This window comes from Pan paniscus, chromosome 23 (genome assembly GCF_029289425.2).
Source record: "Pan paniscus chromosome 23, NHGRI_mPanPan1-v2.0_pri, whole genome shotgun sequence".
NCBI lineage: Eukaryota > Metazoa > Chordata > Mammalia > Primates > Hominidae > Pan > Pan paniscus.
The window spans coordinates 54,676,767-54,700,634 of NC_085927.1; the positions used below are offsets into that span (position 1 = coordinate 54,676,767).

A 23,868-nucleotide genomic window follows, 5' to 3' on the forward strand; every position below is an offset into this window, starting at 1 on the left:
GGGTTTGAAAGGGTCTGTCTGGCTTCCTAAGGAAGCAGAGAGGAGGAAAAGAGCCTGTAACTTTGGCACATCCTGGGAGAAAAGGACCTGCCTGCCACATTCCTCCCTCCCCAGGGACACTGTCTCTGTGGGCCCCAGGACACCTTCTCCCTCCCAGAGTGGAAACCAAGATGGGAAGGAGGCAGGGGCCAGGTCCGTATTCCTGCAGCAGCAGGACCTCCTGAAGGTCACGCCAGCCCTCAGGGCACCTCGGGGAGCTGTGGATTGCTGCTCAGTGTCCCCAACGTGAAGCTTCAGCGAAAGCAAAATTGCCATGAAACCAAACCACCCATCGAGATTGGATATGCAGAAGCCTTATGGCTGTGGACAGAGTTCTAATCGCCGTTTAAGTGGATTAGCAGATTCCTCTGTAAATCTTGGAATAAAACTAAAGCACACTCGATACCATGTTCACCTGATAAATCATCTGACATAGAGACGTTCCCAGGGGGCCGTGGAGCCCAGCAGGAGGAGCAGAGATGGAAGCCCAGGCCGGGCTTGCCTCCCTGTGCCACCTCTCGGTTGTGGGACCTTGAGCTGGTCACCTGGCCTCTCCTAGTGTCGTCCTCTGATCTCTAACTTGGGCTCATGAAATGATGGTGGAAATGAGGCAGACGATACACACGTGGAGGAAAGACTTCACACTCAGCCCGGTGGGTTTCAGTCGGGCCCTTTTCATCATGACCGAGTCTTCCGTTACCTGTTACCACTTCACAGATTCTCCAGGACTTAGTGGTTTCCAACAGCAACCACGTCACACTTCTCCTGGTGTTTGTGGAATTTGAGCAGAACTCGGCCAGGCGAGTTTGCCCATGGGGCGTTGGCAGAGGGCACGTGGTGGTGTCCAGCTGGTGGCTGGCTAGGATCATCCAAGACATGCCTTATGTTCCTGCACCTCTGGCCTCAGTGGGGACTGTTGGCCAGTGCACCTGCCCACAGTGTCCCCAGCCTGATGTTCCCAGGGTAGCTGTGCTTCTTCCAGGGCAGCTCAGGGTTTCCAGCAAAAAGGTTCCCGAGATCACAGGTGGGAAGAGTCAGGCTCTTTAGGACAGGAGAGAAGGACCTGGCCCAGAAACTGAACAGTTGCTTCTGTCAAATTCTGTTGATCCACACAGGGTCCTTGGGGACCTGTGGCTGCTGTCACAGTGGCTTAAAGTAACACATATTTATTTTCTTGCGATTCTGGAGGTCACAAGTCCTGAAATCAGGATCTCGGCAGGGTGCATTTTTTCTGGAGGTTTTGGGGGGTATCTGTTTCTCTTCTAGTTTCCAGAGGCGCCTATGCTCCTTGGCTCCCAGCCCTCCCTCCCATCTTTTGCACAGCACACCACTCTGGCCCAGCTTCCCTTGTTACATCCCCTCTCCCTTCTGCTCACTAGATCCTCTGCAAGAGTCTTTGTGATCCTGTCGGGTATCTTAGTCTATTCCGGTTGCTATGACAAAGTACCATAAACAGAGTGGTTTATAAACAACGGAAATTTACTTCTCATAGAGCTGGAGGCTCTATGAGTCTAAGATCAAGGTGCCACCAGATTCGGGCAAGTAACTGTAGCTCGCTGGGCCCGTTTGTTCAGCTGTGACGTGGACCGCCTCTGTGTGGCCTGGTTGGAATGATTTTTGTCAGTGCCGTTGGCTCACAGCTCAACGAAGCCGGCACATCCCTTTTCATGATGAGGATTCGGTGTAGGATGAGGACCTGCTTCCTGGTTCATAGATGGTGCCTCCCAGCCGCGTCCTCGCTTGGAGAAAGGGAAGCTCCCTGGGGTCGCTTTTAAAAGAGCACTCTGTCTGCCTGGAGTGTCTGAGGTGAGCCAGGCCTTTGGGGAGGTCTGGCTGGGAAGGGGCTTGTGGCCGGATAAGCGCCTCACTGAGTACCTGGTGAGTACCTGCCGTGCCAGGCACTGCCAGCTCCGTGGCCCCAAAACTTGGCTCTGCAGGCCTCATACATGCGGGGCTGCCTTTCAGGGGAGTCCAGTTTACATTTATTGGCCCCATAGAGAGCAAGGAGGAAGCGTGTGTGCCTGCCTGGCAGGGTGGAATCTGCCGTGGTCCTCGTAGGGAACGGGGGAGGGAAGATGCCAAGCACTGATCCAAGTTAACGTTAAGATTCAGGTACGCGTCATGGCCAAGAATCTGAGTCAAGTTTCCATGTATTTTTTCTTTTTAGAATTGTTAAGTCTCTGTGCGAGCATGATTTGCCGATTGTTTTGTAACAAGTCACATAGACTGCATGTTTTCTGAGTGCTGGGGTCCATTCTCATTTAATTCTCACCCCCCTGCCCACCCTGGGAGGTAGATGCTAGTATCCCGCCCATGTGACAGGAGAGGAAGTAGAAGCAGAGGTGTCGAGTAGCTCTCACGCCTGCTCCCTGCCTTCCAAGTGCACTCCTAGCTCCACGTGGCCAAATCCAACTTCCTTTTTTGGGTATCCCTAAAATGCCTCCTCTGCGGTACCGGACTGCGCTCAGGGTATCTGTCTTCCTGTGCACACCAGTCAGCTTTTGCTAATTATGCTGCATAACAGTCTCACTGGGCTGCAACATGTTTCTTTCTCGCTAAGGTTGGGAGGTAGACAGGCCAGCAGGGGCTCGGCCCACCTCCACGTACCTGCATTTTGGTACCAGGCTGAAGAAGTAGCCTCTTGACATGCCATTCTCAGGGTGGGGACTGGAATAAGAGTGGCCACGCCAAACTACGCTGTCTCCTTGGACGTGGTATATGTTGTGTCTGCTCACGTCCCACAGCAGGGCACATGGCCCAGCCCAGAGTCAGTGGGGCAGGGAGGTGACTGCCCTCCAGGAAATGAAGGTGACACAGAGAGGAAGGGGACGCTTGTTGATGGCACCACAGTCTACTCCCGTGTGGCTCCTGATCAGCACCAGGTGCAGGGAGCACTGCCAAAATCTGCTTCTCATCCTCCCCCAAGTATGTACTGTTTGCTGGGTCTCAGGCCCTGTGTTGGACACTTGATTTGAAGGGTTAAAACCAGGCACAGGCTGAGCGCAGTGGCTCATGCCTATAATCCCAGCACTTTGGGAGGCTGGGGCGGGCAGATCACATGGTCAAGAGATAGAGACCAGCCTGGCCAACATGGTGAAACCCCGTCTCTACTAAAAATACAAAAATTAGCTGGGCATGGTGGTGCGTGCCTGTAGTCCCAGCTACTCAGGAGGCTGAGGCAGGAGAATTGCTTCAACTCAGGAGGTGGAGGTTGCAGTAAGCCGAGATTGCGCCACTGCACTCCAGCCTGGGGGACAGAGCAAGACTCCATCTAAAAACAAACAAACAAACAAAAACAGCACAGGTCTTGCATACACATCCCCAGTCATTTCCTTGGGATGAATTCCTAGACATAGATTCACAGGATCAAACAGTGTGACTGTTTGTAAGGTTTTTGGTTGTCGTGGAATCACCCTCCAGAAAGGTCACGTGCTTTGTAGAGCCTGAAGCCAGGGGTCACAGGCAGACCTCAGTGGCTCAGGCAGGTGGGGCTGGTGGCGAGAGGAAAGTCCCTCATCCTAACACTCACTCACGTGCAATGTGCAAACATAGCTGATGCGTCAGCTGGAGGTGAGGGCCAGCTGGCACTGGCAGGCAGGAGCCCAGCCTGGCTTCCTTGGGGGCCACCGGGGGTGACATAGACCCTCAGAGCCAGGGCTGAGCATCAGGAGGTTGGCAGGGCCTGGAGGACGCCAGGAGCTCTCTTGCAACGAGAGAGAAAAGCAGCATCTTAGAGTTGTCTCAGTGCAAAGACTCACATCACGGTCAGCCCCAGCAAGGCCAGGGAGACCCAGTCGAATACTTTGACCCCAGATGGGCCTGTGTTTGTCTTTGTGTGTGTCCAGCATTGTGTTCTGTTTTGATGAGAATGTATGCCATGGGCTACGTTTTCATTTTCATCTTGGTGAAGGTTTACGTTGTTGTTGACCTATGGACTCTAAGGATCAGGGAGAGGACCCTGCATCCAGAGGTGGGCGGTTGGAATGTAAACCCCTCACGAGGCCAGCTGTGGACAGGCACGGAAGCCTTTCTCTCTCTGGACCCCTTTTCCTTATCCATGAAGTGGGTAACAGTAGCCTGCCTTGCCCACCACATTATTTCCAGGGAAACAATGCATTTTGCAAGCGGTAAAGCTGTGTATTTCAAAAATAAATGCCCAGTAAAAACTCTTTCAGATAAACGAAAGCTGAGAGAATGTATTTTCAGCAGAACTACACTATAAGAAATGTTAAGGGAAGCTCTGCAGAACAAAGAAATAGAATGCCAAATAGAAATTGGGATCCTCACAAAGGAATGAAGCATGCTGAAAATGGCAAATATGTGTAAATAGAAAATAAATAGATTTTCTCATTTTTAAGAATATCTTTGAAAGTAAATTGACTGTTTAAATAAAAATAATAAAGTAGTATGAGGCTTAAAACATGTTAGAGTACTGGATAATGTATTATATTATAAAGACAGGCCTGGCCCAGTGGCTCATGCCTGTAATCCCAGGACTTTGGGAGGCCAAGGCAGGTGGATTGCTTGAGCTCAGGAGTTCAAGACCAGCCTGGGCAACATGACAAAACCCTGTCTCTACAAAAAATTAACTGGCATGGCATGGTGGCACATGCCTGTAGCCCCAGCTACTTGGGAGGCTAAGGTGAAAGTATTGCTTGAGCCCAGGAGGTCAAGGCTGCAGCTAGCCAAGATCACACTGCTGTACTCCAACCTGGGCAACAGGGTAAGACCCTGTCTCAAAGAAAAAAAAAAAAAGGATGGGATATGAGACTTATACTGTAAGTAGAATGGTATAATATCATTTGAAATAGACTGTATTACATTAAATATGTATAATGTGAAACTAGGGTCACTACAAATAAAAAGATATAGCATATATACATAGAGAGAGAGAGAGAAGAGGGAGAGAGCTGAAGTCTTGCTCTGTCATCCACACTTGGAGTGCAGTGGTGCGATCTTGGCTCCCTGCAACTTCCGCCTCCTGGGTTCAAGTGATACTCCTGCCTCAGCCTCCAGAGTGGCTGGGATTACAGGCATGCATCACCATGCCTGGCTAATTTTTGTATTTTTAGTAGAGACGGGGTTTCACCATGTTGGCCAGGCTAGGCTTGAACTCCTGACCTCGTGGTCTGTCCACCTTGGCCTCCCAAAGTGCTGGAATTACAGGCGTGAACCACTGTGCCCGGCCACATCTACTATATTAATAGAGGGATAAAATGAAGTCCTAAAAAATAATTAGCCAGCAAAATAAAGTCAAGAAAAGAGGAAAAAGGAACAGATAACAAATAGTAGATTCAAACCTAGCCATATTGATAATTACATTAAGTCTAAGTGGCCTAAACATTCCAATTAAAAGACAGAGATTCTCAGATTGGATTTTATTTTATTTTATTTTATTTTATTTTATTTTATTTTATTTTTTTTGAGATGGAGTCTCCCTCTATCACCCAGGCTGGAGTGCAGTGGCACGATCTCAGCTCACTGCAACCTCTACCTCATGATTTCAAGTGAGTCCCCTGCCTCAGCCTGGAGAGTAGCTGAGATTACAGGTGTACACGATCACATCCAGCTAATTTTTGTATTTTTAGTAGAGACAGGGTTTCACCATGTTGGCAAGGCTACTGTTGAACTCCTGGGCTCAAGTGATCCGCCTGCCTTGGCCTCCCAAACTGCTGGGATTACAGGTGTGTGCCACCGCACCTGGCCAACATTTCTTTATGTGAATCTCTGTCTCAAAATAGTTAAAGTAAGAGACAGGTTAACCCAGAAAACATACTGGGTTTTTTAATTGAATCAATATCTAGTCCAGGGCTTCTTATTCTGCCCTCACAGCCAAGCCATCTCATACCACTGGGACTTCCCAGTATGGCTTCCCTGTCTAGAATGCCCTTCTCTCTTTTGTCCTCTGGCAGGCTCCTACTCATCCCTCAAAACCCAGCTCTGAAGTTGCCCCCTGGGGAAGCCCTCCCCAACCCCCATGTCTTCCCTGTATCATAAATATCCCTTTCATGGAGTTGTCAAATACTGCACTATCATTTTATTATTTGGTCTTCAGACTTTCTACTTCCTGAGGGCTGAGCCTACCTCTGTCTTCCTGGACAGTGCCTGGGTCCTGTGTTTTCACAGGGCTGTGGAGAGGACCAGGGCTTCTTCTCATTGTGATCACCCATCAAGCTCAGGTAAAAACTGCGACTTTCTTTTCTGTTTCCTCAGCCTCAAAGACAAAAATCAAGGCGAACTCATCCCCCCTGTGCTGAGGTTCACAGTGACGTACCTGAGAGAGAAAGGTGAGACGGGGCCGGCTCCAGCTGGGTGACGTGAGGGCTGCTGGGTGCACCTCTCTGGGTGGTTTGTCTTGGATCCTGAGCACCCACAAGCCAGGGGGTGTGACCAGGAAGGGAGGGGCTCAAGCACAGTGGCTCCAGGTCTGGGCTCTGGCCTCGGATGGTCTGGGTTTGAATCCTGTCTCCCCTGTGTACTAGCTGTGTGACCTGGGGCCAGTTACTCACCCTCTCTGGGCCTCCATTCCCTTGTCTGTCCAGTGGGGTTAATAACAAACAGTACCTGACTTGTAGGATTGTTGTAACCCCTAAACGAGACAGTGCCTGCAAAGCACTTCGGGCGGTGCTGGTCTGTAGGAAGCCCTCTCGAAATGGGGACTCCTCTGATGGGATCAACTTTGATTTGCAGACACCATTGCCAGTGGGGTGGGTGCAGTCAAGAACTTGGAGTGGGGTGAGGCTTGTGGGCTCTCCACGGCTCCTGAGGCTAGAACTGAGGTCCGTGGAGAAGGTGCGTGGAGGCTGCTTTTACCTTAATGGGAGGAAAGAGGTTCCCACGGAGGAGCAGGCACCAGGGAGGTTTACCTGGCACCACAGGTGCAGGTGTGCTAGGTGGGCCGGGTGGTCTCCAGCCTGGGTGCTGCAGCGCAGATGCGTGGGTGTCAGACAAGATGTGAGTGCCCCCCCATCCCCACCACCCAGGCAGGGCTGGCTCCTCTCCAGCCTCCAGAGCTCAGATCAACAGTTGCTTCCTCAGGGAATCCCCCTAACATGGCCAAACCCCCTAAAGCAGACCCCAGCTCTGCCCATGGACTCAGCACCGTGGGCCCCGAGACCCCGCCACCGTGTGGTCCCTTGGCTGCTGCCGTTTCTCACGTTTCCATCTGGTGGGGAGTTCCCATGCAATGGCTCTTAAAGCCACCGCCTCAGCCCTGCACCTTTCTGGTTACGAGTGGGTTGATTTCCTCTTTGGAGCAGGCCAGGTGGGTGGTCTTGGAAAAACCTGCTTTAGACAGGCGGGGCCTGGAGAGCCCCTGCTCACTTGTAGGCCAGGGTGCCCAGGAAATGTGCTTTGGCACGAGAGTCCATGCACATGGGGGTGGCATCAGTGAGCAGATGTGCTGGGCGGGGGCCTGGGAGACCATCTCCCTCAAACCCCAGACCCCGCGGCCCCAGCATTTCCCTCAGTCACGATGCTCAGCTGGCAGGTGAGCAGGTACGGGGGGCACCCCACACTGGGACCCCAAGAGGCCTGCCTGTCCCCGGCCTGGACTGCCCCTCCTTGCCCTCTGCTGGTTAGGTCCTGCTTTCCGGAAGCCCTCTCCAATTCTGCCCCTCTCCCAGGCAGAACTGCCTTCTTCACGCCTCCCCATCATTCACTCATTCACTCGGGAGGCATTCGCTACGTGCCTCCCTCGTGCCAGACTCTGGGGATATCACAGTGAGCACACGGGACGGGGAAGCAGCAGCTATTCCACCGAGAGCTGCCCAGATGCTGACTTCCATCAGGGAGAAGGCCCTGCCAGACCGGGGTCCCTGTTAGGGGGGTTGACCTTGTTGGGGGGCTTCCCTGAGGGAGGGGCAGTGGAGCTGAGCTCTGAGGACGGGGAGAAGCTGGCCATGCCGTGTGACAGAAAGGCCCCAGAGAGGAGAGCAGGTGCAGGGGCTCGTGGCTGTGGGAGTGCGGGAGCGTGTGGGGCTTCGAGGAAGTTGGGAGGAGAAGGGGAGGTCAGGCCTTGCAAGTCCCAAGAAGACTTGCACCTCCAGATGCCTGCGCCACAGTCCTAGGTCCTGGTGTTCCGGGGCACCCCCATCATGCACCGCAGGCCCCCCAAGGGCAGGCTCAGGCCTGTTTCTCTTTCTGGCTCTGAAGCCAGCAGGGGCCTGGCCAGAGGAAACCCTTCCCTCCACCCCACAGCTGCTTTCGTGAGCCAATTACAAACACTGAAAATGCTCTTTATAAACTGACAATGGAGACAAGTTTTCTTCTTTGATTACAATCACCTCTTTAGCAGAATTGCCCAATCGAACTTGGACATCATCTATATCTTCACTGTCTAAACAGCAGCCACCAGCCCCTGTGGCAGTAGCTCAATAGGGCAGTTCATATGAGGCTCATGCAATTGAGTGACTAGATTTTTAATTTTATTTAAGTTTAATTAAAGTTAAATCCCCATGTGCAGCTACTGGCTGCTGTGCTGGACAGCTCAGCCCTAGCCCTTGTGGGAAGTCACGTGTCTGGACGTCTCCCAGGTGCCAGGCACGTGCTGGGCATCACCGTGTCCAGTCCTCTCTGCAGCCCTTGGAGACAGGAGCTCATGGCCTTATTCTGTAGATAAACAAGGCAGATAGGCTCAGAGAGGCCGAGAGCTTTCTCTGAGGTCACACAGTTGGTAGGCAGAGCTGGACTAGAGCCTAGGTCTGTCTGAGATTAGAGTCTATTTCCGCTTTCCCTTTCCATGGACCACAGAGGTGGGAAATCGGGTGGGTTGGGGAATATGGAAAGGATTTGAGGAACAAATAAATGTGTGGAGGCCAGCCACAGGTGGGTGATGCCGTGGGCAGGGGAGTGTCATATAATGTCCTGGAAGCCCTTTGGGCTGGGACCTGTGAGATGCCTGGAAGCTCCTCTCCTGCAGGCCTGCGCACCGAGGGCCTGTTCCGGAGATCCGCCAGCGTGCAGACCGTCCGCGAGATACAGAGGCTCTACAACCAAGGTGAGGGTGTCCCGCAGTCCTGAGTCCCGAGCTGCCTGGTCAGCGAGCACAGCGCTCCAGGGCCTCAGAGCGGAGGCAGGGAAGCACCGCCCCCGCAACCCACCCAACTCCCAGAAAACACTCAGGGTGGGGGCAGCTGCCCAGGAGGCATCGAGGGGCCCACTGGTAGTCCAGAGTGGGGACCTTTTGTCCAGACCCCCAACCCCACTGGGACATGGTGGCCGCATGATGCCATTTTGCCTTTAGGGTCTCTCCATCCACACCACGTGGCACGTGCTTTCAGGAGACACCCTGCAGTGCAGGGAAGCTGGTTTTTTATCTGGCAGCTCCCCCGAATTGGCTCAGCACGGCTTCCTTAAGTGCCATGTGTAACCCGCAGGCAGGGGCAGTGGCCTCTGAGCTGAGGATGCATTGCACCGACACTAATGAAGGCGCTGTCTTGCTGACAAGACTTGCCCTCGATCCCACTCGCTCCCGTCATCAGTTGTGCATTACACAATCATGGAGCATCAGGCCTGCACGGGGCCCAGCTCAGGCCTGCCTGTCTCAGGCCCAGGGCCTGCGGTGTCATCTCTGCCACAGACCTGGCCTCAGAGAGCTGGCATTGTAGCCGGGAGCAACAGCACAGAGAAGCCGGCAGCCCACCCCAGTCCCCACTGGGAGCCCGGGAGGAGGCAGTTAGGGTGGTGTAGGGGCTGATGGGGCCAGAGCACACCCATTTCTAGGTGGGGACAGCATCATCCCTAGGACACATGGCTCCAGCATCAGGTGCGTCCCATCCGGACATCTCACGCCCTGTGTCTCAGAGCTCGTTCTGCAGCGGCAGTGCCCAGGCCGGGGTGCAGACCTCAGCAGTGCTGTGTTCTGTGTGCAGGGAAGCCCGTGAACTTTGACGACTACGGGGACATTCACATCCCTGCCGTGATCCTGAAGACCTTCCTGCGAGAGCTGCCCCAGCCGCTTCTGACCTTCCAGGCCTACGAGCAGATTCTCGGGATCACCTGTGCGTAGCTGCCCTGGGGCGGGGGTGGGGGGCTTGGTCCTCAGATGCTGTCCCCCAGCTACTGGCCCAGGGTCAGGCTCTGGGGTGGCCGAGGTGACGTGTACCCACCCTCATCCTGTTGCCATCTGGCACTGCAGGGCAAGAGAGGGGGTCGTTGGGGCTGCCCCCACCATGCACAGCCAGTCCACACTGTCCAAAGGCAGAGGAGGTGGGGTCGGTCAGGGTTGTCCAGGCTGGTCTCTCAGGCACAGCTGGGCCAGGAGGCAGGGTGTTGGGGGGCTGTCTAGATTTGGGGCTCATCATCCTGGTCAAAGTCCTGCCTGTAACCGCTCCCAGGCCCCAGACCCTCAGCTCTCTCATCTAGAAAGGGGCTCTCGGCATTTCTCCCCAGATCATTGTAGGATGCCAAGCATGTATCATAGGAACTGAGCAGCTATAGGGTCTGATCCTACAGGCGCTTTGTGATCGGTCAAATGCTCAGTGTGGCTGAGCACAGATGACTCGTAAACAGCTCCGTAACAGCATCTCAAAACACTGGCGAATGCTAAGGAAAGTGATGCCTCAAAAGAACCATAAAACCCCTCAGGCCTTCATCTAAGTCATCGAACACCCTCTTTTCAAATGGGACTACCTCCAGCACCCTCCTTTCTTCTTGGAGCACTATCAGTCGAAGGGGGAAAGCTGATTTTGGTGTGAATTCTAAAGCAGCTCGGTTAAGATATTGTAAAGACAAATCTTGAATCTTAAAATCAGTGTTTCTACCCCACTGTGTATTCAAGAATCACATTTGCCCAAAGGGCAGCCTGGCCTTTGTCCTGGCCCCTGGGTGGTAACTTCTGAACCTTGGACTTTCCCAAGGGGCAGGAGTTACCTGTGTCACTCATCAGGGGCCCTGATGGTTTATGGTAACTGACGGTTATGGTGACTCAAGATAGGGGTGTAGGGGTGGCCATTCCAGAAAGACCAATTACATGGTTAGAGGGTGCGGGCTTTGAGTCACGTGAGACCAGCCTGACCTCTGGGGAGGGCAGGGGGCTGGAGATTGATTTCAGTCTCAAGGCGTCCCATCAAGGTCGCTGGACCCCAAACTCCCCTCAAAGGCAAATTTACACCCATTTACTCAGCAGTGCTCCTAAGCGCCTGCCAAATGCAACGCCCTGTCTGAGATGGGGAAGGTCTCTCCTACAGCCTGGAAGACCATGAAAGATGTTGAGGGCTGACTGACTTTGGCTAGTGGATGGGAAGCCTGGGAGAGTTCAGAGCCAGGCTGAGCCTCATGGAGACAAATTTGATCATGCGCGTAGAGGTAGCTATCTGGTGGAGACAGAGAAGGAGGCACTACATTCAGCAGCATCCTACCAGCCGGGCCCAGAGCAGGCAAGATGGACAATGCTCCATCACCTGAATGCGCCAGGCTGTGTCCTAGAGAGAAGCTTCCAGAAGCCTCCCAACTTCATTAGCCCCTGCAGAGGGATGATGACTCCAGCCTCTGTAGGTTCCTGCTTGAGAAAACTCAATGCTGCCAGGCGAACTTACTGTTTGTTCCAGCCAAAACCTGGTGACAGGGAGATAGGCCCTGGAACCCCTCTTTGAGCAGCAGTTCCTTTAGAAAGCTTGCAATTGTGGGCCAGGCATGGTGGCTCACACCTGTAATCCCAGCACTTTGAGAGGCTGAGTTGGGTGGATCACTTGCCATAGGAGTTCAAGACCAGCCTGGTGAACATGGCAAAACCTGTCTCTACTAAAATACAAAAATTAGCCGAGCGTGGTGGTGCACGCCTGTAATCCCAGCTACTCAGGAGGCTGAGGCAGGAGAATCACTTGAACCCAGGAGGCAGAGGTTGTAGTGAGCCAGGATCGTGCCATTGCACTGCAGCCTAGGTGACAGAACAAGGCTCCGTCTCAAAAAAAAAAAAAAAAAAAAAGCTAGCAATTACGAATTCTTCATCTGTCCTTTGAGATGAAAATCAGAGTGCCACCTCTGCCTCCCAGTCCCCAGGGAGGGAAGGACCCAGCTCTGGCTTGCACCACTGCCTCCGGTCATAAAGATACCACACATTTGTCCTCTTCCGGATAGGCACCAATTAACAAACCTGGAGAGCGTAGTCATATTAAGCAACCCTCTGTTGGGAGGGAAAAAATCCTTTCCTGCTACATGTCTCAGGTTCATTGGTGGGGACCCTGTAACTTGTTATTCTGACAAAAGAGATTCACATGAGAAAAGCATGCCAGTTTATTTAATGTAAATTTTACATGACACAGCCTTTTAAAAAATATTTATTTATTTATTTATTTTTGAGACAGTGTCTCACTCTATCGCCCAGGCTGGAGTGCCGTGGCATGATCTCGGCACACTGCAACCTCCACCTGACATGGGAACCTTTATGAAAATGAAGAAAATTAAGACCCAGGCTGGGCATGGTGGCTCATGCCTGTAATCCCAGCACTTTGGGAGGCCAAGGCAGAAAGATCCCTTGAGTCCAAGAGTTTGAGTCCAAGAGTTTGAGTCCAGCCTGGGAAACATAGACCCCCTCGCTACAAAAGATTTTAAAAATTGGCTGGGCTTGGTAGTGTATGCCTGTAGTCCCAGCTGCTCAGGAGGCTGAGGTGGGAGATCACTTGAGCCTGGGAGTTTGAGGCTGCAGTGAGCCACGATCACACCACTGTACTCCAGCCTGGGCAAAAGAGCAAGACCATGTCCCCAAAACAGAAGGAATGACAGAGGGAGGGAGTGAGGAAAGCAAGAAAGAAAAGAAATAAAATGGGCTGGGTGCAGTGGCTCACTCCTGTAAACCCAGCACTTCGGGAAGCCACGGTGGGTGGATCACCTGAGGTCAGGAGTTTGAGATCAGCCTGGCCAACATGGTGAAACCCCGTCTCTACTAAAAGTACAAAAATTAGCTGGGCGTGGTGGTGGACACCTGTTATCCTAGCTACTCAGGAGGCTGAGGCACGAGAACTGCTTTGAACCCAGGAGGCAGAGGTTGTAATGAGCCGAGATCGCACCACTGCACTCCAGCCTGGGTGACAGAGTGAGACTTTGTCAAAAAAAAAAAAAAGGAAGGAAGGAAGGTGAAGACACAGTTCAGCCGGAATGTTTTGATACTAGGTTTGATGAAGAGTGGAAAGTCATGGAGCTTCAATTCCTTTTGTCATTCCGCCGTCTTTAGAGATAAGGCACCCTCTGGGCATAGGGAAGACCCCCTCCCACGAGAAGGTTTTGTGATCTGTTACACAGAAGTAGGGGGAGTCAGAGAGCCCTTCCCACACCTGCCTTTCTTAGATTCCTTCAGCTCAGTAACATATTCAGCATGCCCAGGCTCCATATTTGGGACAGTAGTGTTCCGGACCCCAGCATTCCCCCATCTAGAACTTTCCCCAGGAAGTTTTACAGTCCAGAAACTGAGTTGGTAGATTGTCTCATGTTGCATGAATCCTTCTCTCAGTGCTGTGACTAGGTCACTCCAGGGAAACAGTTGTGTCTCAATTCAGGAGGTAGCGGTGGAGGTGGGAGTAGGGTGACTACCTAAGTCAGCCTGTTAATAAGGGGCCTTTCTATGTCAACAAACATGAAGTTCAATGGTTTGAACAAACCATAAATTCCGGGGATTTTTTTGTTTTTTGTTTTGTTTTTGAGGTGAAGTCTCACTCAGGCTGGAGTGCAGTGACACGATCTCGGCTCACTGCAACCTCCACTTCCCAGGTTCAAGCCTTTCTCCTGCCCCAGCCTGCCGAGTAGCTGGGACTACAGGCCCGTGTCACCACGCCTGGCTAATTTTTTGTATTTTTAGTAGAGACAGTGTTTCACCGTGTCAGCCAGGATGGTCTCAATCTCCTGACCTTGTGATCCGTCCACCTCGGCCTCCCAAAGTGCTGGGATTACAGGCATGAGCCACCGTGTCCAGCCTAAAATCCATTTTTTTAGTCAGGAGAACATTTAGTTGAGAAGATTCCTAGATGTTGGCTTGAAGTATCCTTTCATGGTAGAGAGAGAGTGGCAGCAGCTGGCCAGTGAATTCCGTAGTTTGCAATTTAGATGTCTTTGGTGATGGCACTGGGTGTTCCAGTGAACTTTCTGAGCAGGAGGCACAAGGACTATCCGTACATCATCTGCTGTGATTTCTCTGAAGTTTATATCAAGTCTTCCAGCGTCAGCTTTTGGGGCTTTGGGGAAATGGCAGGTTTTAGTTCTTTGTCATGCCAACTCAGGGGGTAGGAGAAAAACTGGCAATGTTAGCTTGGAGCGTCGTAGCCAGGTATTGGAGGAAACGAGAGGAACTGAGAACCCGCAAGCGTGCGCCGTAGTTTTCCACGGGAGCATCATTTCTCCATACAGTTGCTTCTCTCTTGATTCTCAGTTACAAAATAAGTCTGGTTTCACTAGAATTTGGCCTGATTATTTACATAAGGGCAGCAAGAATGGGAATTGACCTATGTCGGCTCTTTTTAAGTCTACCTTGCTAGAAGTTTTAATAAGGAATCTCAGATTCACTTTTTAAAAGCCTCTTGAGGCTAGAAAGCCAAGTTAAAAATTTGTCATCAGGGCCAGCTGCGGTGGTTCAAGCCTGTAATCCTAGCACTTTGGGAGACCTAGGCGGGTGGATCACCTGAGGTCAGGAGTTCGAGACCAGTCTGACCAACATGGAGAAATCCCATCTCTACTAAAAATACAGAATTAGCCAGGCATGGTGGCACGCACCTGTAATCCCAGCTACTCGGGAGGCTGAGGCAGGAGGATTGCTTGAACCCGGGAGGCAGAGGTTGCAGTGAGCTGAGATCTCACCATTGCACTCCAGCCTGGGACACAGCGAGACTCTGTCTCAAAAAAAAAAAATGCCATCAGACTTTGCCTGCAGTATCTGTAGATTTGAGAGAATTCCTCTCTTCTCAAGGTTCTCAGTATATTTTAAGTTTCCTGGGCCTGCCAGGAAGCGGCCTTCCTTACTCACTGTAATGTCATACATAACACTGAATAAGGCTAGTTGTCATTTCAAGGAATTCCCCTTGTATCTTTTTTTTTTTCCAGCTTCAGCCTCCGATGTAGCTGGGATTACAGGTGTGTGCCACCACACCCAGCTTTTTTTTTTTTTTTAAGTAGAGACAGACAGGGTTTCACCATGTTGGGTCAGGCTGGTCTCGAACTCCTGACCTCAAGTGATCTGCCTGCCTCGGCCTCCCAAAGTGTTGGGATTACAGGCATGAGCCACTGTGCCTGGCTGGTTGGGGGGTTTTGATTGAAAGGTTATGGGGCTCCAGTGGTAGATGTGGTTATAAGGGTAACTGGGGGGTCTCAGAGTGGGGGCCAGTTGCATCAGGCCCCTGGAGGGTGGGACACTGCCTTTCCAAGAGCAATAAAGTGTGGGCGATTTGTGGTGCTGAGAATCGTGAGCAGGCAGTTAGTCTAGAGCAGGGTTGCAAACTTTTTCTGTAAAAGGCCAGATAGTAAATATGTTAGGCTTTGTGGGCCTTGTAGTCTCTGTTGCAACTACTCAGCTCTGCCCTGATGAGGCAAAAGCAGCCACAGGCAATGTACAAAATGTCTGTGGCTGTGTTCCAAGAAAACTTTATTGGCAAAAACAGGCAGTGGGCCAGATCTAAGCCATGGGCCGTAGTTTGCCAACCCCTGGTCTAGACCACTCCCATTTATAAAGTGATTCGGCTTTAGCAGCTTCCTGGAAGGTGGCCCTGCTGGCTGATAAAGCAGAGGGATGGAGCTTGCAGAATTCAGGTGATAGGGCTTGGATCTGAGTCCCCAGCACATCTCATGTTGAATTGAAACTTTGGAGGTGGGGACTGGTGGCAGGTGATTGGATCATGAGGGCAGATACCTCATGGGTTGGTGCTGTCCTCAAGATAGTGAGTTCTTACCAGATCTGGTTTAAAAGCATGTGGCACCTCTGCCCCACACTCTCTCTTGCTCCTGTTTTTGCCATGTGATGCGCCTCCTTCCTTTTTGCCTTCTGCCATAATTGGAAGCCTCCTGAGGCTTCCCCAGAAGCTGAACAGGTGCTGGTGCTGTGCTTGTACAGCCTGTAGAACCATGAGCCAGTTAACCCTCTTTTCTTATAAATGACCCCATCTCAGCAAGAATAGCCAAACACACAGGTTTGCTGAGCAGAGCCACACAGCCAGAACATAAGTGGGGGTCCCAAGCCCAAATGTGGGATAGTCCATCCTCAGAGCTGTCCTTCCTATGCCCCTGTTCTCCTCCCGGGCCGGGATGCAGCTCTCAGCAGGGAGCCCCATGCCGTTCCAGGTGTGGAGAGCAGCCTGCGTGTCACTCGCTGCCGCCAGATCCTACGGAGCCTCCCGGAGCACAACTATGTCGTCCTCTGCTACCTCATGGGCTTCCTGCATGCGGTGAGTGGGCAAGGGGGGGGCGCTTGGGGTAAAGCTCAGTGGCCTTCCCTGCCATGCTGGGCCTGCATGGACTAGTCCCCTCCTTGCCCTGGGTCTCGGGTCATGCCCTGCTTGGGCCTCGGAATACCACTCCCCGGCCCCCAAGGCCCTCATCCAAGGCCTGGTCCGGCAACCAGGCTGCTGAGGACCCCCTGCCTGTCGGACAGGGCGTACCTGCCCCTGCCTGCTCCTGTACCTGCTGTCCGTCAGCCATTGCAAGTGACTTTTGTTATTGGGGGTCCTCTGCCCCCATGTCATTTCCTGCTTGGGCTGAGTTTCTGGGAGGTGGGAGCTGTGTCCACCACTGGTACAGAGCCCAGTGGACTGAGCTCACCATTCCTGGGGAAGGGTACACCCAGAACCAGGTACATTAAGTTCCTGTGACTGCATAGTGAGTGGCTTAAAACAATAGGATTTACCATGTCACTCTTCTAGAGGCTAGAAGTCCCAAAGCAAGGTGTACTGGGCTGTGCTCCTTCCAGAGGCTCTAGGGTAGGTTCCTTCCTGGCCTGTCCCAGCTCCTGGTCACTCCAGCTCTGCCTCCAGCTCCCCCTGGCCTTCGCCTGTGTGTGTGTCTAATCTCCCTCCACCTTTCCCTCCTAAGCGTGGACCCCCTGCCATATGTCACTGGGTTTAGGACCCACCCAGATGACCCGGGATGATCTCATCTTGAGATCCTCAATGACAGCTGCAACGACCCTCGTTCCAAATAAGGTCACAGTCAGATTCTCGGTGGTCTATTTTAGAGGGGCCACCATTCAATCTACTGCACCAGGCTAAGCAAATGACCAGAGAGAGAGAGAAAAACCCTTCAGTGTTCTGGGCCTGGGCTTAGCGTGCTCTCCCGCTGGGGCAGGGATGCACTTGGAGCAAAAGCCTGTGCAGCCAACAGGGGAAGGCTCAACACATCCAAGTAGGTCCACCCCCAACCCCCAGACCCACGGCCTTGAATGTTTAACCCACTCCATCTCTCCAGGCCTTTGCCCCAGGCTGTGCAGGGTGAGGAGAGCCCGAGCAGAGTAGGGGTCCCATCCCAGCGTCTGTTGGAGAATGCCACTTCTTGGTTTTACAACAATTTTTTTTCTCCCTATTGCTTGACATAATTTCTCAGAGGCCCAAAACTAAACTCTCCTAATTCTCTCAAAAAAATTTTTTGAGACAGTCTTGCTCTGTCGCCCTAGCTGGTGTGCAGTGATGCAATCTCAGCTCACTGCAGCCTCAGCCTCCCAAGTAGCTGGCATTACAGGTGAGAACCACCATGCCCGGCTAATTTTTATATTTTTAGTAGAGATGGGGTTTCGTCATATTGGCCAGGCTGATCTTGAACTCCTGACCTCAGGTGATCTACCTGCCTCGGCCTCTTAAGAGGGCTGGGATTACAGGTGTGAGCCACTGCACCCAGTCTCTTCTTTTTCATTAGGAGAGACTGATTTCTCTCTCTAGCCGCCTCCTCCATGGGCACCGCTGTGGATGCACCTGGTGGGGCATGGTGTTGCGTGTTATCCCCCCAGTGGCACCTGGGGGCCTCGGCTTGAGGAGGGGTGGCCTGCAGTGGGCCTGGCTGGTGCACACCTGCAAGGGGCTGGGGGGACCGGCAGCCAGGGGGAGCCTCGAAGGCATCCAGCCATCTCACCTGAGCATCCTCAACAGGTCTGTGAGGGTGGTGCCTGGCCCTGCCTCCCTCCAGTTCTCTGCTCTGCCCTGGTACTCACAGCCTCATGACCCCTGTTTCTGACTGAGGTTCCCCCCAGCTTGACTCTTGTAGGGAGGCAAGGAGCAGAGAACAGGCCCTGCCCTCACGTTGGTCCACATGGCCCCCTGACACTGGCTGGCCACATGACCTTGGGCAAGTCTCCTGTACCTTCCAGGCCCCAGATTCCTCATCTGTAAGATGGGGAGTAATGACTCCCACCTGCTGGGGTTGCAAGTGTTGGCGGAGATGGACAAGGAGCCCTTCTAGGAGGCAAGCTCTTTCCACTCTCGCTGCCCCTCGTAGTGGCCCCTAGATGTGCTGGCTGGTCCCCATCATGCCCAGTTCGCCACTCACAGAGCCGACGCCAGAGAGGTTACCGAGTTCGTACCGTCCCAAGATGGATGCTACAGCCCATCCCCAAGATTGCATCTCCCCAGAAGGTGCAGTGGAAGAGGAGATGGGGGGGGTTGAGGCTGTCACAGAAGGTGAGAGCCAGAGGGTCCTCCAGGACATCGAGGCCAAGCCTTCCTTTTAGAGATAGGGTAACTAAGGCCCTGAGTGGGCAGGTGGCTGCACAGGGTCCCCATTACTGGCTGCCGGCTCCCAGTCCAGTGCTCCTCTCACTACCTACGCCTCTCCCTAAGTTCGGGAGGGAGTTCCAGGTACCCGTGCCCCTTGGTGTTCACTCCCCTTTGTGTGTGGTTTCCTCCAGGTGTCCCGGGAGAGCATCTTCAACAAAATGAACAGCTCTAACCTGGCCTGTGTCTTCGGGCTGAATTTGATCTGGCCATCGCAGGGAGTCTCCTCCCTGAGTGCCCTTGTGCCCCTGAACATGTTCACTGAACTGCTCATCGAGTACTATGAAAAGATCTTCAGCACCCCGGAGGCACCTGGGGAGCGCGGCCTGGCACCATGGGAACAGGGGAGCAGGGCAGCCCCGTTGCAGGAGGCTGTGCCACAGACACAAGCCACGGGCCTCACCAAGCCTACCCTACCTCCGAGTCCCCTGATGGCAGCCAGAAGACGTCTCTAGTGTTGCGAACACTCTGTATATTTCGAGCTACCTCCCACACCTGTCTGTGCACTTGTATGTTTTGTAAACTTGGCATCTGTAAAAATAACCAGCCATTAGATGAACTCAGAACCTTCTAATGAAAACTCCATGCCTCTGGTCCTTGGACTCTTGTCCATGGTTCCTGAGCTGTGGACTGGGATAGAATAATGCATTTGTTAGGATGGATGTTTTGAATCGCAACCCAATGTGGTTTAACTGACAACAGGAATGGAGTGGCTAGCGGCTGCCAGGCCCCACTGCTGCCACACTGCTGTGTAACACACCACCTAAGCCCAGTCACTGAAAGCTACTGCCCAGGAGTCAGTGGGTCAGCTGGGTGGTTCTATTGGTCTTTTGAGGGGGTCACTTACATGTCGTGGCTGAGCTGGCTGGCAGCTGGGGTGACTCTGTTCTCCCACAGGTGTCCCAAGTCCTTCCAATGGCCAAACGGGGCACATTCTTACATAGGTCCAGGCGCACACACAAGCGCTATTTGCAAGCAGTTTTCATGCTTTGACTGGGGTCCTGCATGCTCACATCTCATTGGCCAAAGCAAGCCTGGTGGCCGAGGCCAGGGTCACAGTGGGAGGGCCCTGCAGAGGGGGTGGATAGGGGGAGGGTGAAGAATTGGACATAAAGCAGCCAAGCTGCCCGAGGGCTCTGGGGTGCGACAGGACTCTGCAGTCTCAGGCAGGCTGACTCCTTGGGCTGGCAAAATGGGCCCTGTATTTCCATCAAATATGGTAGAGAAGGATACAACTTCTTAGTGCCACACTCCCAGCAAAAAAGCCCCAGGTTCACGCTGATTGGACAAGCCTAGGTCACATGCTCCCCTTGGCCCCATTGCTGCAGCCAGGGAAGGCTCTGATTGGCTTAGGCCTGAGTCTTGTGCCCCACCCAGACCTGGCGGTGGGGGAGGAGTGGCAGGCTGCTGCAGGGGATTACCCACGAGTCCCACGCTGCCGTCTCCCCAGCTCTTGCTGCAGGGAGAAGCAGGGGAGGTTCTGGGGAGCAAAGGACAAAAGTCCCCTCTGCAGATCCCCCGTGGTGGCCCCTCCGTGCCTGCTTGGGGTGTTGACCGAGTTGTGCCGGGACCCCCGGTACGCGTTAGGATGCTTGGGGGAATCACTGGCAGCCCCAGGCCAAACCCACACCCAGGGCTCTCCTCTGAAACTTAGACGGTGTGGTCTCCTCCCTGGCCTCCTCCCTCTTCACTTGTGTCTTCCCATTATTCCCCTGCCCCTCATCTGCCGCTGTGTGTGTTCTACCCTGCTGGTGCTCGCTGTCCTTAAGGGAGGGGCTTGTGTGGCTGCTGAGCGACCCCCCACGCCCTGCCTTCAGAACATGGATGGTACAGGGTCACGGGCATGGGGACAGGTATAGGGAGGGTTGCAGAATGGCCATTACACCCCTTGGTAAGCCTCGTGCCATCCCAGCTGGGGATGGAGTCCCCAAATGACACCCCTCCTTCTCTGCCCAAGCTCAGAACCTACCTCAGTCACACAGTATATTACTGACGGCGAATCCCTATGTTCTGCAGCAATCTCAATCCTTGCCTCCTCAGAAGAAAGAGTTCGACTGGCCGGGCTCGGTGACTCACGCCTGTAATCCCAGCACTTTGGGAGGCCAAGGCAGTTGCATCACCTGAGGTCAGGAGTTCGAGACCAGCCTGGCCAACATGGTGAAACTCCGTCTCTACTAAAAATACAAAAAATTAGCCAAGTGTGGTGGAGCACACCTGTAGTCCCAGCTACTCGGGAGGCCGAGGCAGGAGAATCGCTTGAACCCGGGAGGCAGAGGTTGCAGTGAGCCAAGATCGTGCCAGGGCACTCCAGTCTGGGCAACAGAGTGAGAGTCCGTCTCAAAAAAATAAAAAAGAGAGTTCAACTGAGGGGCATAAGGATGAGTGAGAGACCGAGGACCGAGGCAAGTTTCAGAGCTGGAGTGAAAGTGTATTAAAAAACTTTAAAGCAGGAACGAAAGGAAGAAAAGTACCCTTGGAATTCCAAAGACCAAGCGGGCGACTTGAGAGATCAAGTGGGTGGTTTGACCTTCGACCTAGGGTAGGCCAGGCGCGGTGGCTCATGCCTGTAATCCCAGCACTTTGGGAGGCCAAGGCAGGTGGATCACTTGAGGTCCAGAGTTCAAGACCAGCCAGGCCAACATGGTGAAACCTTGGGTCTACTTGTCTACTCAAAATACGAAAATTAGCCGGGCAGGGGGGCAGGGGGGCGGGGGGGCGGGGGGGATGCCCAAGCCCAGTCACTGAAAGCAACTGCTAGTCATTACTGCCCATGAGTCAGTGGGTCAGCTGGGTGGTTCTATTGGTCTTTTGAGGGGATCGCTTACGTGTCCTGGCTGAGCAGGCTGTCAGCCAGGGTGACTCTGTTCTCCTGCAGGTGTCCCAAGTCCTCCAACGGCTAAAAGGGGCACATTCTTACAACATAGGTCCAGGCACACACACAAGCGCTACTGCAAGCAGTTTTCATGCTTTGACTGGTGTCCTGCATGCTCACATCCCATTGGCCAAAGCAAGCCTGGTGGCCGACGCCAGGGTCACAGTGGGAGGGCCCTGCAAAGGAGGTGGATAGGGCGAGGGTGAAGAATTGGGCATAAAGCAGCCAAGCTGCCCGAGGGCTCTGGGGTGCGACAGGACTCTGTAGTCTCAGGCAGGCTGACTCCTCGGGCTGGCAAGATAGAAGCACAGGGCCCATCAAATATGGCGGAGAAGGATACAACGTCTTAGTGCCACATTCCCAGCAAAAAAGCCCCAGATTCGCCCTGATTGGACCAGCCTAGGTCACATGCTCACCTTGGACCCATTGCTGCAGCCAGGGAAGGCTGATTGGCTTAAGCCTGAGTCCTGCACCCACCTAAACCTGGCAGTGGGGGAGGAGTGACAGGCCTCTGCGGGGGATTACCTGCAAGTCCCACGCTGCGGTCTCCCCAGCTCTTGCTGCAGGGAGAAATGGGGGAGGTTCTGGGGAGCAGAGGACAAAAGTCCCCTCAGCAGCGTGGGTACCTGACCGGACCTTGGATGAGGTCCTTGGTGGCCAGGAAGTAGTATTCCGAGGCCCAAGTAGGGCATGACCCCAGACCCGGGGCAAGGAAGGGACTGGTCCATGCGGGCCCAGCACGGCAGGGAAGGCCACTGGGCTTCACCCCAAGCGCCCCCCTTGCCCACTCACCGTGTGCAGGAAGCCCATGAGGTAGCGGAGGACGACACAGTTGTGCTCCGGTGCTCCGTAGGATGGGGCGGCAGCGAGTGACGCGCAGGCTGCTCTCCACACCTGGAACGGCATGGGGCTCCCTCCTGAGCTCCAGAGGGGCCAGGGGCAGCGCTGCATCCCGGCCCAGGGGGGAGGGCAGGGGCATAGGGAGGACAGCTCTGAAGATGGACTGACTGTCCCACAGTCGGGCTCGAGACCCCCACTTAACTTTCTGGCCGTGTGGCTCTGCTCAGCAAACTTGGTGTGTTTGGCTGTTCTTGCATTGCTATAAAGAAATACCTGAGATGAGGTCATTTATAAGAAAAGAGGGTTAACTGGCTCATGGTTCTACAGGCTGTACAAGCACAGCACCAGCACCCGTTCAGCTTCTGGGGAAGCCTCAGGAGGCTTCCAATTATGGCAGAAGGCAAAAAGGAAGGAGGCGCATCACATGGCAAAAACAGGAGCGAGAGAGTGTGGGGCAGAGGTGCCACATGCTTTTAAACCAGATCTGGTAAGAACTCACTATCTTGAGGACAGCACCAACCCATGAGGTATCTGCCCTCATGATCCAATCACCTGCCACCAGTCCCCACCTCCAAAGTTTCAATTCAACATGAGATGTGCTGGGGACTCAGATCCAAGCCCTATCACCTGAATTCTGCAAGCTCCATCCCTCTGCTTTATCAGCCAGCAGGACCACCTTCCAGGAAACTGCTAAAGCCGAATCACTTTATAAATGGGAGTGGTCTAGACCAGGGGTTGGCAAACTACGGCCCATGGCTTAGATCTGGCCCACTGCCTGTTTTATGCCAATAAAGTTTTCTTGGAACACAGCCACGGATATTTTGTACACTGCCTGTGGCTGCTTTTGCCTCATCAGGGCAGAGCTGAGTAGTTGCAACAGAGACTACAAGGCCCACAAAGTCTAACATATTTACTATCTGGCCTTTTACAGAAAAAGTTTGCAACCCTGCTCTAGACTAACTGCCTGCTCACGATTCTCAACACCACAAATCGCCCACACTTTGTTGCTCTTGGAAAGGCAGTGTCCCACCCTCCAGGGGCCTGATGCAACTGGCCCCCACTCTGAGACCCCCCAGTTACCCTTATAACCACATCTACCACTGGAGCTCCATAGCCTTCCAATCAAAACCCACCAACCAGCCAGGCACAGTGGCTCACGCCTGTAATCCCAACACTTGGGGAGGCCGAGGCAGGCAGATCACTTGAGGTCAGGAGTTCGAGACCAGCCTGATCCAACATGGTGAAAGCCCGTCCCTACAAAAAAACAAAAAACAAAAAAAAAACAAAAAAAAGTTATCCAGGTGTGGTGGCACACACCTGTAATCCCAGCTACTTGGGAGGCCGAAGCAGGAGAATTGCTTGAACTGGGAAGACGGGTTGCAGTGAGCCACGATGGCGCCATTGCACTCCAGCTTGGGCAACAAGAGCAAAACTCCGTCTCAAAAC

At 53.4% G+C, this 23,868-nt stretch overlaps 1 protein-coding gene across 3 annotated transcripts in view; it reads left to right on the plus strand.

The window, feature by feature from the left end:
* ARHGAP8 (Rho GTPase activating protein 8) overlaps positions 1-19,371 on the plus strand; it is a 105,119-nt gene extending 85,748 nt beyond the window's left edge. For 2 of the 3 annotated variants that reach the window (XM_034949162.3, XM_057301034.2), the window contains exons 8-12: positions 6,253-6,326; positions 8,960-9,037; positions 9,912-10,040; positions 16,297-16,400; positions 18,845-19,367. In XM_034949162.3, the coding sequence (XP_034805053.3) occupies positions 6,253-6,326; positions 8,960-9,037; positions 9,912-10,040; positions 16,297-16,400; positions 18,845-19,165 (706 nt within the window). In that variant the 3' untranslated portion in view covers positions 19,166-19,367. Of the gene's footprint in view, positions 1-6,252; positions 6,327-8,959; positions 9,038-9,911; positions 10,041-16,266; positions 16,401-18,844 lie in introns of all 3 variants that reach the window. The other variant, XM_034949163.3, reaches the window with a different exon arrangement.
* The last annotated feature ends 4,497 nt before the right edge of the window (positions 19,372-23,868 follow it).